The sequence below is a fragment of the Notechis scutatus genome, chromosome 1 (genome assembly GCF_049901735.1).
Source record: "Notechis scutatus isolate UNSWTSFEM ecotype Mainland chromosome 1, rNotScu1.2, whole genome shotgun sequence".
Classification (NCBI taxonomy): Eukaryota; Metazoa; Chordata; class Lepidosauria; order Squamata; family Elapidae; genus Notechis; species Notechis scutatus.
The window spans coordinates 196,680-216,639 of NC_142009.1; the positions used below are offsets into that span (position 1 = coordinate 196,680).

General features: G+C 40.8%; 2 protein-coding genes across 3 annotated transcripts in view; one reads left to right on the forward strand and one right to left on the reverse strand.

Moving 5' to 3' along the window:
- The window catches only part of LOC113430109 (vomeronasal type-2 receptor 26-like), a 161,684-nt gene that overhangs the window by 135,074 nt on the left and 6,650 nt on the right, over positions 1-19,960 (forward strand). For both annotated transcript variants that reach the window (XM_087955051.1, XM_087955058.1), the window contains exon 3: positions 18,892-19,710. In XM_087955051.1, the coding sequence (XP_087811177.1) occupies positions 18,892-19,710 (819 nt within the window). The remainder of the gene's footprint in view (positions 1-18,891; positions 19,711-19,960) is intronic.
- The window catches only part of RPS28 (ribosomal protein S28), a 197,842-nt gene that overhangs the window by 55,031 nt on the left and 122,851 nt on the right, over positions 1-19,960 (reverse strand). The window lies entirely within an intron of this gene.

Genomic DNA, 19,960 nt, shown 5'->3' on the forward strand with positions numbered 1-19,960 from the left:
TAACAGAGCATACAAAACATTTGCTAGACCAATACTCGAATACAGTTCATCAGTCTGGAACCCACATTACGTATCTGATATTAGCACAATTGAGAAAGTCCAGAAATATTTCACAAGAAGAGTTCTCACTCCTCTACTCATTGTAGAATACCTTATGCCACCAGACTTGAGGGTTCTAGAACTAGAAAACCTTGAATTACGCCGTCTTCGGTCTGATTTAAGCATGGTATATAAAATCATACATTGCAATGTCCTACCTGTCAATGAATACTTCAGCTTCAACCATAACAACACAAGAGCACACAATAGATACAAACTCAAAGTTAACCGCACCAAACTTGATTGCAGGAAATACGACTTCAGCAATAGAGTGGTCAATGTCTGGAATACTCTACCTGACTCTGTAGTTTCTTCCCAAACCCCAAAAACTTTAACCTTAGAACTACTACTAAAACAAAATCTTACAGTATCTCTGGACAACTGCATAATTGGATAGAGGCATTCCTGTCAAACAGACAACAAATGGTCAAAATTGGGAGCGTCCTATCAAATTCTGTACCTGTCAACAGTCGTGTCCTCCAAGGCAGTGTTCTAGGACCAACTCTCTTCATACCCTACATAAATTACCTCTGTGATTATATTAAGAGCAACTGCATTCTCTTGGCTTGATAATGTAAAGCTGTTCAATACCAGAGACAATACTGCTACCCTTCAAAAAGACCTCGACTATGTATCAAAATGGTCAAACAAATGGCAACTTCAAATCTCAACAAATAAATGCTCTGTCCTACATATTGGCAAAAATATATCAGAAAATAAAATACAGGCTGAATAGTCAAGACCTTGTTGATGATCCAAACTCTGTCAAGGATCTTGGAGTACTCATCTCTAATGATCTAAGCTTGTTTCCCTAGAACAAGCCAAAGGAGGGTGTTGCAGGAAATGTGATTTCTGATGACTTCAGAGGATCCAAGTGGAGTTTTTAAAGCTTCAGTATAACATTAATCTAAGCTCCAACTGTAAAGGAATTCAGCTATAATATTCAGAGCATGTGGATAAACATGTTTTGAGTGGAAGCTCTTTAGGTCTTAGGCATCTCTGGAAATCCACTGAGATGAAGTAAGAATTACTAGTGTTTTATGAATCCCAGGAGAGATAAATGTTCCCCATAACTCTGCCCCCCATAACTCTGGGGTCCTTGGCATTTGGCAAGAGGAAAACTTATTTGTGAAGCCACAAGTGTATGTTTCTTTCTGTGATTTTGACAACTGTGTTTGGAGAATCATGCAGCTTTAGATTTGGAAGAACTTGGGGATCACCTGGTTTGACCTCTCTTAATATTAGGATATGCATGATGCACATTCTTTAGTACTCTGAGGAATTCCAATTTTTTAGACTTAGAAACTCTCTGAGATTTCCAGGAGCAACTCACCATGGCCTTTATCCTAGTGGTGTTTCACAAACTGGCCAATGATGTGTTTCAGCTATGGGGTAGTTAGATTTTTTTAAAAATAATCACACATTCCCACCCCCTTCTTTTCTTTATGACTTAGATGTATTCTGCCCAATGTGTTATTTGAATGGTCATCAATATTCTAAATAAGTATTTCAAAACCAATTATTCTGACTGATGCTGGAGGTTTTCCTAAGGACTGGATCCAGAGCTTCTCTCGGATGCCCTATTTTGCTCTACGCCATTCTTCAGTCCCCACCCTTTGAACCAGGAAAGGTTAACCTTTCCTAGAGTGACAATTGTAATGTGTCAATCATCACACTGTCAGGCCAAATCTTGCTCTAAGGGATGATTATGCTCAATTTTACATCAGCTTTCTCCTCAGACTTGTGGCATTCTTGCCATCAGCAGTAAAAAGAAATGAGGCCACCAGAATTCACTGTGATGAGACACCATCAAAGGGGACATTGGCCAGAGCCACTGGAAGAAGACAAGAAAAAGGGGAGAAAGCTGATTCATGCAATTGCCAAGCATTGGACATGATTGACATGATAACTGTCCTCCTGTCAGCATTCAGAAAACCTCCATTCCAATCAGTAACTCTGAGACAAGCAGAATCTCAAAAGTACGTTTATTAGAATAGCATCTGGCACATCTGTGAAATCTCAAAACTAAAGTTTCACGGGCTTCCCACAATGTCCCAAACTACAATCCATCCCTTTTCTCTCATCATCACATCACATGGACCAATCACAATCTGTCTCAGTATAAGATCCTTTTTCTCTGCTGTGCCACACTTAATAACCTTGAACTAAGAAAATAATTTTATTTTGTTTACTTTCTGTAGAGTTACTCAATTGAAATCACCCCCTCCCACTTTCTCAGGCTATGTGGCAGCATGGAATATGGCTTTGAAAACTGACTCTTCCAATATTAGAGGGGCTGCCACAGAGAGGACGGGGTCAAGCTATTTTCCAAGGTACCTGAAGGCCAGACAAGGAACAATGGATGGAAACTGAACAAGGAGAGATTCAACCTGGAAATAAGGAGGCATTTTCTGACAGTGAGAACAATCAACCAATGGAACAGAAGTTGCCTTTGGAAGTTGTGGGAGCTTCATCACTGGAGGCTGTTCAAGAAGAGGCTGGACTGCCATTTGTCAGAAATGGTGTAGGGTCTCCTGCTTGGGCAGGGATGGGGGTTGGACTAGATGACCTAAAAGGTCCCTTCCAACTGTGTTAATCTGTAACAATCAAATATGTGTGAAATGTGATGAAATGTGTACCTGCCAGAGCAGAGGGGGAGGCTTTCAGCCATCCAGAAATTTCCCCCAAAGAGATTAACTGCACTGCCCAGAGCTAGATGGGGGAGGGGGAAAGTTAGCCCCCACCATTAGAATCTCTCAAAATAGATCCAGTAGAGTAGAAAGTTATAGCTTTATTTTGAAAGGTTTCTGTCCATTACATGTAAGCAAATAAAATGATTGAACATCATCATCGTGTATTGTGTGCACTCTTTTATCTGTAAGTTTATTAAGCAAGCAAGAGAAGCTCATACAAGTTTATCTTCCTTTTCACTCAATGATGAACAACTCATGAATCAATCATTCCGATTGATTGATTTATTTATTGATTGATTGATTGGTGTATTCCATTTAGTCTCACAATATATAATTATAATTATAGTTGAAAAAGAGGGAAATGGTAGGCAAAGGAAAATATACATTAATATTTACTTCACATGATCTTACATATTAATAAACTATGTTTCTCTATTAATAGAGAATAAAACAATGCGGATCATTTCAACTCTAGAATTTTTTTTTCAAAAATACCCTAATAGTTTGTTCAATGAAATAATAGCGAACTCAGAAAAGGGATCCATGGAAACAAACCTTTAAGGCACTGACAACGTGCCCAACCTTTTTAAAAGGTTGTTTTAATTAAAATAAATAACCTGGGAAAATGTCCCGCTGGAAATCATTATCCACATTTCAAAGTTATTTTCAAAGTTTATTTTCATGTTGATCATGGGGCCTCATTGGGGACAGCTCACTTAATGAAAAATGAAAGGGTGGGTGATTGTTAGGGATTAACATATATTTTGTGATTAGCCATATCACTGATTTTCCAAATATTAAAAGAAAAAGGCCCTTGCTCATTTCTTTACTTTAAAGATATCACATTAAATGCAAAAATGTACCAAATTCACAGTAAAATTTCACAGTCCCTGCATGTCAGAGATTCTTGTTTCTAATCATATTTTCTCTACAATTAAGCTGGGGTCTGAATAGGATAATGTAGCATTTGGGGGAAAAGATGCAGGCCAAGAGACCAGCCCCAGAGGCCAAGATGGAGAAGATCTCCATGGGCACCATGGACTTCCCTTTGGTACTCAGATAGTTGGGGAGGTAGGTGTAAGCAACTGTTGGGCAATTTCCTAGCCAGAAAGGCCACCGTGAAAATGACCTGGGCAAGAAAACCCAGGTAGGCCAGGACAGCGTAAAACATCAAAGCTGAGCCTTCATTACATTCCAAGATGGCTTCTCCTACCAAGGAGTGGAAGTCCATGTTGGGAAATGGGGGAGAGGTTGCCAGCGAAATGACACAAAGAACATCTTGGACCAGGGGACAGGTTAAGACAATAGACTTGATCAGTGGCTTTCCTAAGAGTTTCCTTGTCTTGTTCCCCGGTTTGGTAGCCATGAAGGCCAGAACCACCATGACAGTTTTTGCCAAGACAGAGGAAACTGCAAGGGAAAAGAGAATGGCAAAGGCAGTTTGTCGGAGGAGACAGGTGAGGTTCCCGGGTCGACCAATGAAGAGGAAGGAGCAGAGGAAGCAGAGCAGGAGGGAGACCAGGAGGACATAGGTGAGATCTCAGTTGTTGGCCTTGACAATTGGAGTATCACGATGTCTAAGGAATATCACTAGAACTGCAGATGTAGTCACAGAGAGCGAAAGAGTGAGATAAACCAAAATAGATCCCAGGGTGTCTTGACAGGAAAGGAAGTGGATCTTCTTGGCAATGCAATGGTCTTTGTCCTTGTTAGGATATTGGTCTTCTGGGCAGGGGTCACAGTGAGCTGCATCTGAAATCAAGAATATTTGTGTAAGGATTTCATTGCATCTGCTATGAGCATTATCCCTCCCTTAAGGGTAACATGACTGCCTCCTTTCTACTATGGCCAGCCCATAGTTAGTAACTGAATGACCCTATATGCATAATATGGTGGGTCAAAAAGGCAATCCATCCTTCATGATAGGTTTGCCAGAGACAAGAATCTGTTCATCTCCAGCTGTCTTGGTCAGTTTGCAAGAGTCAGTGGGCTCTTCAATGCCTTCTGCACATTTCAGAGTGACAGAAATTGTGAACTGTGTTATTTCCAATTTATACCCACAGAATTTGGATAGATCTGTTTGCCAGGAATCTTGTTACTTTCATTATGTGTACATTGTACATTGTTCTGGGCTGAGAGGATTCACAGAAAGAGAGAGGAAAGGACATGCAACTGTGCATTGTTGAAAAGTGGTTTACAGGGAAACTTAATACGGGAGGGAGAAAGGAAAGAGAGGTCCAAACACAAAGCACTGACCGCTCTCTAGGTCAATATCTCTGCTTTGTACTTCAAATCTGCTCATTGATTAATAGATTAACAGAGTTGGAAGGGACCTTGTAAGCCATCTAGTCCAACCCCCCACCCAAGCAGGAGACCCTACACCATTTCTGAGAGATGGCGGTCCAGTCTTTACTTGAAAGCTTCCAGGGATGAAGCTCCCACAACTTCCGAAGGCAACTTCTGTTCCATGGGTTGATTCTTCTCACTGTCAGAAAACTTCTCCTTATTTCTAGGTTGAATCTCTCCTTGGTCAGTTTCCATCCATTATTCCTTGTCTGGCCTTCAGGTGCCTGGGAGAATAGCTTGACTGCCTCCTCCTCTCTGGGGCAGCCCCTCAAATATAGGAAGATGCTATTCTGTCTCCCATGGTGCTTCTCTTCCCAAGACTAGCCAGGCCCAGTTCCTGTAACCGTTCTTCATATGTTTTAGCCTCTAGCCCCATAATCATCCTGGTTGCTCTTCTCTGCACTCTTTCTTGAGTCTCAACATCTTTTTTTGAATAATTTTTCCCCAGAGGAAGGTTAGCAGAGATTGATAGACAGGTCTCCCATTTTCCCAATAGGTCTATCAATTTCCTAGGTCAATGACCCCCCAACCTTTTGGGCACCAGGGTTCTGTGGAGAAGGGTTTTTCCATGGACCGGAGGGGCCGTGTGTTGTTGGATGGGGCTTTGCTTCTTTGTGTGGCCCAGTTTTTCCCATGCTGTGGACTGGGGCTGGTTCACGGACTAGGGGTTGGGGACCCCTGACGTAAGTGAATGATAGTGCTGAAAGAGATTGGACAATCACTGGTCTGAATCGGTATAGGGTCTCCAGATTCAGCTGGAAGTTGGACCAGAAGACCTCCAGGGTCCCTTTCAAGTTGGTTATTCTGTTATTCTGAAAGAAGAGGCACACCCTTAAATAATAAATAGTAAAGCTTGAGCCTCCCACTCCCCTCCTTTATGAAAAGACTAGCTCAATACCCGTTCTTCCTTACGAAACTATGTGGTCGGGCTTAGTTTTTGGGGAGGAAAAGAAGGAGGAAAAAAATTGTGCCTCTGCCTACCAGCATCCATCGGTATTCATCTGACTAGCGTCTTGTCAGTGTGTGAGAGAGTTGAGGGCTGTTTGGAAACTGAAATGGTATTTGCTGTGTGAGCAGGGATGAGACAGCAACGAGCCTGGGTGTGGCTTAGCTCAACTGTTCTGTATTAAAGCTGCTTGGTGTTGTGAAACTGAAACTGATACTCCTCTGCTTGTGTTTTGCATTTGGAACAGATTTCTTTTCAGGTGGGGAGGGGGAGTAGAACTCCTTAGCATCAGAGCGTGTTAATAATAACAATATAGGAAATACTCTAAATGCTCTGATGGTCATTTTGAAAAATCCTTTCTTAGTGAGCCCCTAGAAGCCAAGAGGAACATACATGCCAAATTTCAAGTTTGTAGGCTTTATGGTTCTGGAGATTTTGTGATGATGCATGAGTGGCATTTCGCTTATATATATATAGATTAGTATCTGCTTGTCCCAATGAGATGCAAAAGAGAGGAGGAAAGGTTGGTAGGAATACATAAGTTATGCACTGCAACTACCATGCATTAAATTGCTGAGGAGCAGGAAAATTGGTCTGTGGGGGAGTTTGATTTATAAACTGTGACATTCTGCTGAGAATTAATGAATACAGGTAAAACTCAAAAAATTAGAATATTGTGCAAAAGTTCATTTATTTCAGGAATGCAACCTAAAAGCTGAAACTAATATATGAGATAGACTCATTATATGCAAAGCAAGATAGTTCAAGCCATGATTTGTCATAATTGAAATGATTATGGTTACAGCTCATGGAAACCCCAAATCCACAATCTCAGAAAATTAGAATATTACATGCAATCAATAAAACAAGGATTGTACATAGAACAATATTGGACCTCTGAAAAGTATAAGCATGCATATGTACTCAGTACTTGTTTTGGCCCCCTTTTGCAGCAATTATTGCCTCAATGCGGCGTGGCATGGAAGCCATCAACCTGTGGCACTGCTGAGGTGTTATGGAAGACCAGGATGCTTCAATAGCGGCCTTCAGCTCTTCTGCATTGGTCGGTCTCATGTCTCTCATCCTTCTCTTGGCAATGCCCCATAGATTCTCTAGGGGGTTCAGGTCAGGTGAGTTTGCTGGCCAATCAAGCACAGTACTCCCATGGTCATTGAACCAGGTTTTGGTGCTTTTGGCAGTGTGGGCAGGTGCCAAGTCCTGCTGTAAAACAAAGTCAGCATCCCCATAAAGCTCATCTGTGGAAGGAAGCATGAAGTGCTCCAAAATCTCCTGGTAGATGGCTGCGTTGACCCTGGACTTAATGAAGCACAGTGGACCAACAGCAGCAGATGACATGTCTCCCCAAATCAACACAGATTATGGAAACTTCACACTGGACTTCAAGCATCTTGCAGTGTGTGCCTCTCCATTCTTCCTCCAGACTCTGGGTCTTTGGTTTCCAAATGAGAAGGAAAAGTTGCTCTCATCAGAAAAGAGGACTTTGGACCACTGAGCAACAGACCAGTTGTAGAGTTGTAATTGCAGGAATATTCCAATATCGGATGGCAAACCTCAGATAAAGAATGTTTCCAAGCAAATACAACTCAGGCAAACAAAGTCACTAATCTATGGATAAAGGAGGATTAGAGAGGGGAAGTAAACATATGTTAGACTTTAACTAGAGATAATTAATTGTATGGATTACTGTACTAAACAGTAACCAAAGTTAAACAGTAACCAAAGTTAACCAATGATGGAGGATAACTAAAAATGTATATAAATGCAAGACTATACTCCAATAAAGATCATCATGATTCAGTTGTTCATGATCAAACAACTCGACTGCCTCGTCATTACAACATAAAAAAGCTATTAATCCAGTTGTATACATAAAATGACCCTTCTTCTTCTATTCCCATCGTCAGATGTTGGCAATCATGATCAGTGGCACAGTGGCCAGAGTGCAGTACTGCAGGCTGCTTCTGCTGACTGTCAGCTGTCTGCAATTTGGCAGTTCAAATCTCACCAGGCTCCAGGTTGAACTCAGCCTTCCATCTTTCCTAGATGGGTAAAATGAGGACCCAGATTGTTGGGGGCAAGAGACTGACTCTGTAAACTGCTTTGAGAGGGCTGTAAACCACTGTGAAGTGGTATATAAGTCTTAAGTGCTATTGCTATTGGCCTTCCTTCCTTCCTTCCTTCCTTCCTTCCCTTCCTTCCTTTCTCTTCTCTTCTCTCTTCTCTTCTCTCTCTCTCTTCTCTTCTCTCTCTCTCTTCTCTTCTCTTCTCTCTCTCCTCTCCTCTCCTCTCCTCTCCTCTCCTCTCCTCTCCTCTCCCTGTGGTTAGAATGCAGTAATGCAGGCTGCTTCTGCTGACTGCCAGCTGCCTGCAATTTGTCTAAGTGCTATTGCTATTGCTATCTTGTGTTGGATTAAAATCCTCCTGAGTTTTGCATCTATTCTTGTATGGGATGACAACATGGGCATGTGATGCAACACCTGGAAAAATACGGCCTCCTTCACTTCATCCTCCAGGGAAAGATTGAAAGCAAATGAGGTCCAGGCAGAAGAAGAACATTGTGGCTTCAAAATAGAAGGGAGTTGTTTGGACAAAACTCAGCAGCCCTTTTTCGTGGGGCTGTTGATCAAAATAGGATTGCCAACATAATAGCAATAGCACTGAAGACTTACAAAACAATAGGTGTAGAATCTAGGACAACTCACTGTGGCCAATTCTTCGAGGGACAAGAGTTACACTAACATCAAAGAAATGGTGGAATAGAATCATGAAAGAAAGGATGAAAAAGGAAGTCAGAATGAAATAGGAATGACCAAAATGAAAATAATGTTTTAATTATTTTAAATGATTACATTGAATTGTTGAATGGTCCCATGTCAAGTTGGCCACCATGCCCCATTAGTGCTCATGCTCTCTGAATAAATCATAAATGCATAATTGTATGCTTGATATTTAGGCCACACGCCCTCCTTCCTCTTGGCTTGCAGGTTCATTTGCTATGGGGATTAACCAAAAGAAGCACAAACATGTTTTCCCCTTTCTGGTGTAGGTAGAGAAGTGATAGAAAGTTGCTTTTCCTTGCAATTATCAGAAGAACAGTAATGCTTCATGTATCCCCTGTGGATTTCTACCTAGATAAAAATCTTTCCAAGATCAAAATCCGTTTCAAGAAGCATGCTCCGGTTTCTCCAGAGGTGGCAAAAGTAACATCTTTCCTTGTCTTGCAAGGAACTAACTCCTGGGTTTTTCTCTTCGGTCACAGCCCAAACACAGGTAAGAGGAAGCGTGGGTGACATAAATTTGCCCCAAGGCCATCCAGGTGGCATGACTGTCTCTATTGTGCCAAAGTTCTGGGGAGATTTCAAGTGCCACCTGCAATTTAACTTTTACACAAACCTTGATTTCTGATCTAGGAGGGAAGGTGAGAAGAATGGCTCTTTTCCCATTGCTGCTTCTCTTCTGGCTCCTGCCTCCAACTTCTACTCAGGGGAAGCAAAGAGTCTGTGTGTTGACCAACCCTTTCCAGACCCCAGAACAATGGGACTATTACAGGTCCGGTGACTTCATCATTGGTGGGAATTTGAACCTGCAAACCTTTGATGCCTTCAATTTTCAAGGCTATGAAGGAAGCCTATTCTCACGTGTTTTCGGAAAGGAGTAAGTTTCACCTGGAGGCTTAGATCATTATTTCCTTTGTTTGGGGCTTAGGGATTCTCCTAGGAAACTCTTGTTCTAGTGAGGTTTGCAATTTCCTAGTGTAGTTGAGATCTTTGTACTTTTCTCAGTAAAAATTCACAAAATAAGCTAGAATTCTCAACCTTTCCAGAACTCTTCATCAGGATAACATAAGTTGTAAGGAGGGACAACCCCTTAGATCTGGTGTTGGTCTAATTCAGTAGCTGACTTATGATATGAACTTGGACTGAAAGTCGTGCTGGAAGACACAAGGAGAAGCTCAAAGCTTTTCCAGGGTGGGGCACTGTAAAAATGATAAAACCCAGTGTTGGAATCCGCAGAGCTCATGAATCATGGCCTTCAGGAAATCTGAGCACTTCTGCTTAGAAATGGTTACCAGACCTGAAAAAGCTTTTCCAAGAGAGACTCAAATTAACCAGGGTGGAAGAGGAGCGACTGGGAAGGATTGGAACCACTGGAGGAAAAAGTGAAAAAGGGAGGGAGGACAGAAGGGTATAACATGGTCTGTGATCCTTTTCTGCTTTCTCATAAAACTATCAATTTTTAATCAGAGAAGACCCTTCATAAATAAGCCTTGTGGAACCTGGGACTTGCTGCTCCATAGAACACCCCTTCTATTCCACATTCTGTTCTGTTCCATTCCATTAAGAGAAGGTTTTTTTCTCACAATAGCGTCATAAGCAAGAACTACCAGCAGTTCCTGGCCTTGGTGTTTGCAGTCGGAGAGGTCAACAAGGATCTGGTTCTCCTGCTCAACGTCACCCTTGGTTACCACATCTACGACAATCACAAGTTGGAGAGGAGGATTTCAAGGCCGAATGGTCCCAGGTTACAAATGTGACAGGCAGCACCCTCTACTCTCTGTCATTGGGGGTCTCAACCCCAAATCCTCAAGGCTGATGGCTTCCATCTTCAGCCTCTTCAAGGTCCCACAGATAAGGGGGCTCCATTGGAGGCATTATGGGGTAGACAAACAATGGAAACACATGAAGTCCATGCAGAGTCTCAGTGCAGGTCATGGTTGTCCCCAAGGTGCTTTTCTAAAGGTAACTGGTATTTTTTCCTTGAATATGTTTGACTTCTCATCCTAGAAGCCACAAGTGCTGAGGGCTTTAAGAATCAAGGAAATGCACAGAGCTTGTGGATATCCCAACCTGGCCTTCCTCAAATCCAGAAAAAGAACCAGTAGGAGCTTCTCCAAAACAGACAAAGATGAGAAAAACAAACAGAGCATGTTGTCATCCCATACAAGAATATATGCAAAACTCAGGGGGATTTATTTATTTATTTATTATTTGTCAAACAAAGATGAAAACATGAATAATATAAAAATAAAATGAAAAGCATGATAGGCACTTTAGTGCACTTATGATGCCCCCTTTATGGACACCTTAAATATGAAGCGAGGTCCACAGAAGTCAATTTGTGACTAAAACTGTGAAAATTTGTAGCTGAGACAACTGAATCAGGTAGAGCATTCCAGACTTTATTATTTTTTTTTAATTTGGTTTGTCAATTGCTTACAAGATAATAGGTATAAGTAAAAACATAGTTATGAATACATAGATACATATAAGAAAAATAAAAGAAACAATAGGACAAGGACGGTAGGCATGTTGGTGCGCTTCTACTACAAAAATCATATTTTTTTACAGTCAAGTTTAGAACGGTTTACATTGAGTTTAAAACAGTTATTTGCACGTGTATTATTCCGATTAAAACAGAAAAAGTCATTTGCAGGTAAAATTACTACATACAATTTTATATGCAATACCTAAGTCAGACTGCAAGCGATGCAGTTCCATGTTATCCAAACCAAGAATTTTGAGCCTAGTAGCGTAGGGAATTCAATTACGTACTGAAGAATGCAAAAGTTTTCCTGTAAAGTACTTCTGAACCCGCTGGATTGTGCTAATATCAGATATATGGTAGGGATTCCAAAGAGTTGAACAGTACTCCAAGACTGGTCAGGCACAAGTTGTATAAACTCTGGTTAGCAATACAGTGTTTCCAGAAAAGAAACTTCATAGAATTAATTTAACAACTCTTAGTGCTTTTCTAGCAATGCTGTTACAATGAACTTTGGAGCATAGATCATCAGAGATAAGTACACCTAGGTCCTTAACAAAGTGAGGATCATCTGCTAGTTCGATACCACCTACCTTATACTTAACATTTTGATTACATTGACCAATATGTAAGATAGAGCATTTATTGATCAACATTTGAACTCGCCAAATAGATGACCATTCAGACACATAGTTGAGATCACTTCACAAATAATTTTATAAATAGAATAAATAACTTGACATCATGGCCAAAGAGGACACAATTGCTTTTAAGCTGATCACATAAATTGTTGATATAGAGCAAGAAAAGTTTGGGTCTGAAAATGCTGCCTTGCAGAACACCACTGTTAACTGACGCAGGATTAGACAAGCAGTTCCCTATTTTGACTTTCTGCCAGTTGGTTGATTTTCAAGCAACATACCTTAAACCCAATAATACATTAAGGCAGAAAGTTATCCACCTCAAGGATAAAACACTCAAGACACAAATTGAGCAATTTGTTGTATGCAGCAGAATGCAATAGAGACATGTGCAGATCTGGACATTGGGGAAACAAAACAGCCACTTTATTTATTTATTTATTTATTTATTTATTTATTTGATTTGCCAATTGTTTACAAGATAATAAGTATAAATGTATACATAGTTGTGAATACATGAAATGGGTACATATAAGAAAAATAAAAGAATAAGAGAAACAATAAGAGAAACAATAGGACAGGGACGGTAGGCACGTTGGTGCGCTTATGCACGCCCCCTACAGGCCTCTTAGGAAAGGGGTGAGGTCAATAGTAGACAGTCTAAGGTTAAAGTTTTTGGGGTTTGGGGAAGAAACTACAGAGTCGGGTAGAGTATTCCAGACATTGACCACTCTATTGCTGAAGTCGTATTTCCTGCAATCAAGTTTGGTGCGGTTTACTTTGAGTTTGTATCTATTGTGTGCTCTTGTGTTGTTATGGTTGAAGCTGAAGTATTCATTGACAGGTAGGACATTGCAATGTATGATTTTATATACCATGCTTAAGTCAGACCGAAGATGGCGTAATTCAAGGTTTTCAAGTTCTAGAATTTCAAGTCTGGTGGCATAAGGTATTCTACAACGAGTAGAGGAGTGGAGAACTCTTCTTGTGAAATATTTCTGGACTTTCTCAATTGTGCTAATATCAGATACGTAGTGTGGGTTCCAGACTGATGAACTGTATTCGAGTATTGGTCTAGCAAATGTTTTGTATGCTCTGGTTAGTAGTGTGATATTACCAGAGAAAAAGCTACGTAGGATTAGGTTAACAACTCTTAATGCCTTTTTGGCTATGTAGTTGCAGTGGGCTCTAGCACTTAGATCATTAGAGGTGAGTATTCCAAGGTCCTTTACAGAGCTTGAGTCATCAACAAGATCTTGACTATTCAGCTTGTATTTTATTTTCTGATTTTTTTTGCCAATATGTAAGACAGAGCATTTATTTGTTGAGATTTGAAGTTGCCATTTGTTTGACCATTCTGATACATAGTCAAGATCTTTTTGTAGGGTAGCAGTATTGTCTGTGGTATTGAACAGCGTTACATCATCAGCGAAGAGAACGCAATTGCTCTTAATATGGTCACAGAGGTCGTTTATGTAGAGTATGAAGAGAGTTAGTCCTAGAACACTGCCTTGGGGAACACCACTATTGACAGGTACTGGATTTGATAGTACGCTCGATTTTGACCATTTGTTGTCTGTTTGACAGGAATGCTTCTATCCAGTTATTCAGTTGTCCAGAGATACCATAGCATTTTATTTTTAGGAGTAGTTTGTTGTGTACCACTGAATCAAAGGCTTTACAGAAGTCTATGTAGATTGCGTCTATTGCTTTGCCCTGGTCGAGTTGTGTCGTCCATATGTTTTTGCAGTGTAAGAGTTGCAGATTACAGGATAGTTTTTTTCTGAAACCAAATTGTTTATTGGAGAGTAGGTTATTTGTCTCTAAGTGAAGGATGATGGATTGGTTAATAATTGATTCCATGACTTTACAGGTGGCGCAGCATAAGGAGATTGGCCTGTAATTTTCAACTAGGCTTGGGTCTCCCTTTTTGAAGATGGGGATGACTGTGGCTTGTGACCATAGGTTAGGCAAGGAGCTGGTTCTGAAAGACTTTTCAAGATTATGCTTAGAGGTTTGGCTATGGCAGTGGATAGCTTTCTTAAGAAGTAGGCACATATTCCATCCGGTCCAATAGATAGAGATGGTTTTAGGTTGCGTAGTGCTTTTTCAACATTGTCTTCTGTGAAATCGATATGTATTAGATCATTGTTGTTATCTGTCAGTGCGGCTAGGAAATACTGGGCATGATCCATTGCTGTTTACAAATACTGAGCCGAAGAATGTGTTAAAGATGTTGGCTTTAATGGTGTCGTCGTTGCAGTCTTTACCATCAGGTCCTATCAAGGGAGGGATGGACCTTGAGTCTTTTAGTTTGTTGTTTACAAAATTGTAAAAAGCACGGGTGGAATTGGTGCTTAGAAGGTTTTCCTCTTGTTTAATGTGATAATTGGTGCATTCGGTCTTTATCTGGTGGCATAAATTTTTGTATCGGTTTTTGAAATTGGCAGCGTGACCAGATTTGTTTTTCCGCCAGAGTGATCTCTTTTTGGATTGAAGTTTCCTTATTGATATGGGTAATCTGCATTTTTGTTTTGTTTTGGGAGTTGTTGTTGGTACATATAGTTTGATGACTCTTTTGACTTCAAGTAAAAATATGTTGTAATGGTCTTCAACAGTATTGCATCCAGTGAATAGAGATTGCCAATCAAGGGATGAGATATCGTTGTGTATAAGATCATAGTTGCCTTTTTGAAGTTACAATTGGGAATTACATCATTGTGGTGATTTTTGTGTGGACGTATGTTGAGACAAAAGTCAATCATATTTGTGGTCACTACTGGAAAAGGGTTCTTTAGTTTGTATTCCGTAAATTAAATTCAAACTATTGCAGAAGATGAGATCGAGGCAGTTGTTTAGTCTAGTGTTGTTGGTTACTAGTTGTTCCAGTCCCAGATTTGTAATAGCATTGTAGAAGGTTGTGTGTATGATTTCAGTTGTACAATCATTTAGGGTCCAGTCAATATGAGGTAGATTGAAATCACCAAGAAAGATAAAAGGGTATGGGCAGGATGCAGCCCATGTTAGTAATGTATTTAGCTTGTTTACATGTTCGATGTCATAATCAGGTGCTCTGTAACATAGTAAGAATCGAATTGTGATATTTAAGGATAGTTCACAGATGATGGTCTCAGGAAGAGCAAGCTCCTGGGTAACTTGGATATTTTTAGATGTAAGGATTTTTATAGAAGATAGCAACACCACCTCCTCGACGATTTTCACGATCTGATCGGTAAACATGATAGTCTCTTACTGTGGTAATGGAGTCGGGAGAGATGCATTGAGCCATGTTTCACAGACAAATATAATGTCGAAGTTAGCCATATTTAGGAGGATGAGAAATTCAGGTATTTTATTCACGAGGCTTCTTGCATTGAGTAGTTTGCATTTAAGGCCGGCAGTAGTTGGAATTGAGGTAGTTGGGGGCGTGCGTGCCTAGTCTTGGGTGATGGTGGATCGGTTGAGGTAGGGTTGTGGTTGAGGGTAAAAGCTGAATATTGGGTTGCGTGGCTTACTTTTGATACAGTCAGCATGGTAGTCAATGTACAGGTCCTTCTCCATTGTCTAGACGGTTTTTGAGTTCAATGCGGAGTACGGGAGCGGGCACGTTGCTGTATGGTTAGGTCAGGGCGGCAACGGAGGTTCTTATGGTTGGTGTTGGTTTTGGCGAGTGAGTTTATAGTATAAATGAATTTACGTTTGCTTGTTTCATTTTTGCAAATGACTCTGCACAGGCGTGGGGCTACAGAGCCGTCACTGTTATTGAGCTCTCGGCCAATGCGTGAAATGTCAAGTATTTCATCAGCGGAGATGGTTGATGTTTGATAATCCCTGATGATGTTTCGGACAGTTGTGATGTCATCATTGTTATTGGTGACCTCTAGACCAAATAAGATGGCGTTTGGACGTTTCCGTTCACGCTCAACAGCTTCTCTGATGAGGATTGGGATGTCAATATTTGTCTGGGTTGTGTTTATTTGTGGATTGGGTTTTGGATTGGGTTGTGGTTGTTGGGTAGAGATGTGGTTTGTAGCTATTGGAAGTTCAGGTTTTTTGCGTTGTTTCTTTTTTTTCAAGGTTGGATATTCTTTCTTTTACGGCGTCCAGGGATGCTACTATGGTTTCAATGGTATCAATTCTTTCCAACAGATTCAGTTTGGGTTTGCATGAATTGCAGTAATATGGAAACTCATTGGATGATTCCAGGTATTGAATAAATTGCTCGGTTAATCCCAAGCAGTCATGATGAGTGTATTTCTTACACAGAGAACATTTGATGGAGTTTTCATTATCCTTTAGATTTTTGTAGCATTTAAGGCATGTGCAGGAGTCTTGTGGATCATTGGTGGGGATTATGTTTTCTGTAGGTAGTGCTTTGGCATAGGATTTTTTTCTTGTCATGGTAGGTTTGTTAAGATGGTACGTTGATTAAATTAATTAATGGAACAATATCACACCAATCAATCATCAATTGCAGTAATCTCTCTAGTCAGATAATATTTCTGGGCAACAATCAGCCTAATCAATTAAATATTCTAAACACTAATCAATTAATTACACTAATCATTAATCACACTGTTCATTTAAATTCACTAAATCATTGATTTTACTATTCAATTAAAATTACATGCATATTGATCTTTTCAACTAGTCAGTAATAACACTATTTGCACTAAATACCCTAGTCACACTAAACAATTAGGACCATAAATCAATTGAACCATTAATAAAATATTTTATAGAAATTGATTATCTAACCGTAGATATAGGTGATGAGGTAGAAAAGTTGTAAGTTTTGAGGTATTGAGTTAATCAGTGTTTGATTAAAGTAATGAGGTAGTATTAAGAGTCTGCAAGGAAAGGGTTAATGCTGTTGTTGACTGAGAGGAAATTGTTGCTCTTTGTAATAGTAGATTGCTATTACTCTGTAAACAAGACTGTAATACGATGCTCAAAGGGTTTTTGAAACAGTGAAAAACTTTCCTAAGCTGTTCAAGTTGAGTAGTAGGAGAAAATACAGTCACGTGGCTTGGGTTTACTTATCCGATTTGTCATTTACTTCCAACTAAATCTGGTAGTAATGCCAGAGTTAATCGCAGCTATTTTCCTTCTTAGAGTTCAACTTTCCAAGGAAAATTCCACTGCAGAAATTGGAGTGATTTTCTACTAGGATTGATCTTGGTGAGGTAGATGTGGAAGGCATGTGGTTTCTTATTGTTTGAAATGGCTTCAAAGTGATTGATTTTTGGTGATTTAATGGACCTCAGTTCTCCATAATTAACAGCCGTTCAGAATCACACCCTCTGTCAGTTCCGTCTCTTTCTCTGCAGCTTAAAATCACACTGCCCACCAGTCACAGCTCATTGAATGGCTCAAAATCAGTCTCTCTGTAAGTGTCCGAATCACACACTCATAAATTACAGCTCGTCCAGGCTCTTATCTCTCTCCGCTTCTCCTCAAGTCTTGGTCTCTCTCTCCTCCCTCTTTGTTTGTCCCTGCCAGCTAGCCACTGGCTCCGGGGAAACTTGTCTGGGGGATTTGAAATGAGACACGTTGTCTGGCGTGGAAGATTCTCCGATTAGCTGTGTGTGGGATTTAAATGAAGGTGCGTTGTTTGTGCTCCACTGGCTCCAGCTCGCTTGAGTTCCACCGGTGTGGTTAATAGGGATCGAGGGAAGGAGCTCTGCTTCTCTGGGGAGGGCTCTGGAATTCAGTGTTGTTACGTTTTTGGAATTCAGCGCTCCTGCTAGCAGGAGCTCCGCTGGCTTGATAAGGGCTCCAGGGCTTCGGAATCCAGCGTTTTTTATTTTTATTTTTTGGGGTGGGCTCCAGTTTACTCACGGTTTCTGGCGCAGGTGGTAGCTTTGAAGGTGATTTCTGGTGCAGGCGGTGGCTTTATAGGGTGATAGTGCTCCAGGAGAGAGAGCCTCACCTTCCTAGTTGGGCGCCGCCATCTTCTACTTCTACATACTTCACAAGCGCATGGCACAATCTAGGGGAACAAACCAATCAGGACAGGATTCAGCAGTCCATCTGCATTAGAAAGGCAAAGGCTGCTCTTTTGAAGACAGCCAAGTCCACATTCTGGACAGAGAGGACTGTTGGTTTGAAAGAGGGGTCAAAGGGGCCACCTACTTTAATATTGAACAGCCCTTGGTCAACAGAGCAGGAGGGATATGCCATCGCCCTCTCTTGTTTACTACACAGTCCTTTCAGCAGTTCCAAGAAGGTTGGTTCCATGTCCATTTTCACTATTAAGATGATCCTGAGAGCACAGAAGAATTTCCAAGTGGCCTCAATGACCCTCAGAAAGAGTGCTAATGACCAGATGACTGCAAGGTTCTCCACCATTCAGCCAGAACTGAAGAAGCTTCTTGGATGAGAAGCAAAATGTTTTCATTCAAGGAATGAAACAAGAAAAGTCCAGCTGCCTTTTGGAAAAAGAACCTTTGGGACAACAGAAGCCAAATGTGGGGCACCTCAGGATTACATGACTTAGAGAATCCATCATGTAGGTTTTTATATTTTGTGTGTGAAGATAAGTTTTAATCTAACCCCAAGAGATGGATAATGAAATAACTCTGAATGCTACACTTTCCCAGAGTGGTTCCATCCTAACCTATTCTTCATAAAAGTGTAGCTACCTTTTCTGCACAGTTTATCCTTTTTACCAGGTGGAAGGTTTGTTCTCCTATCTTCTGACTGGCACAGCCAGGCAAAATATGTCAACTGGTGGCTCTTCCTAAGAAAGGAAGAAGCTTAAGCTTTCTACTCAAGGTGAGTCAGGTTGGTTGGTGGGACAAGAAACTGAGAAAGCAAACAATGGTGACCCCTAAAATCACCACAGATTCTTACGTTGATAGAAGCATCTCACTTTCTCCAGCTCGGTGTTGGCTTTGACTTCTCTCAGGAAGACAGAAGCGTTTATCCTTCCTCCTTCCGGATTAACCCTGATGAATTTCCCCAGTATGAGGGTTTAGTCCAGCTGCTCCTGCATTTCCAGTGGAACTGGGTTGGGCTGGTGGCCCCTGAAGGGGACAATGGAGAACGTTTCCTCTCCTCTCTGGTGCCAATGCTGAAGGAGAAGGAGATCTGCCTGGCCTTCTGCAACCTGTTCATTTCTAATAATATTGCAAGGTTGGATTTAAATGCCCTTCTGAAAACTTTATTTAAAGCTGAAGTGGTTATTCTCTTTGGAGACTTTGGAAATGTTTCACAATTCTTGTTCCGTTTGTATCATGATTTACTATCTAAAAAGTCACCATTTTGGAAAGTGTGGATAATAACTTCCCATTGGACATTTGGTGCGATTGGATATCTACATCATTTGCGAATTTTAAAGCTCTTGCATGGAGCTTTGCATTTTAGGGACCACACTGGGGATGTCTCAGAATTCAGCCGTTTTCTCCTGTCTTTAGACCCCTTGAACCCACAAGGGGACGTTTTCCTCCCACTATGGTGGGAGAGGGTCTTTAAGTGCAGGTTCCATGAACCAGGCAGGTTTGAAAGACATTGTACGGGACAAGAGAATTTACAGAATCTACCATCTTACGTGTTTGAAACAAGCATGACGGGTGAAAGTTACAACATCTACAATGCTGTTCATGCTGTGGCACATGCCTTACACGCAATTCATGGATCAGGAATGAGACCAGCCATGATGAGGATTGGAAAGAGGATCTCCAATGTCCAGCCATGGCAGGTAATCTCTGGCATGTTGTTATCCAATCCAATAGAGAGTTCCTTTATGTATTAGTTGAATCACTGATTAAATATCTGTACCAGTGTATCTGAGAACAGATTAAAACAAGAGTTATTAAAAATAATACAAATTAAGTTTAATCTTTTGTTGAACGTGAGCTTGTGGGCAGGAGAAGAGAAGTAAACCAAACCTCTTGTCCCTATGAGTGTGATGGAAAAGACCTTCTTATAAGGTTCTGGAAGGCCTTCAG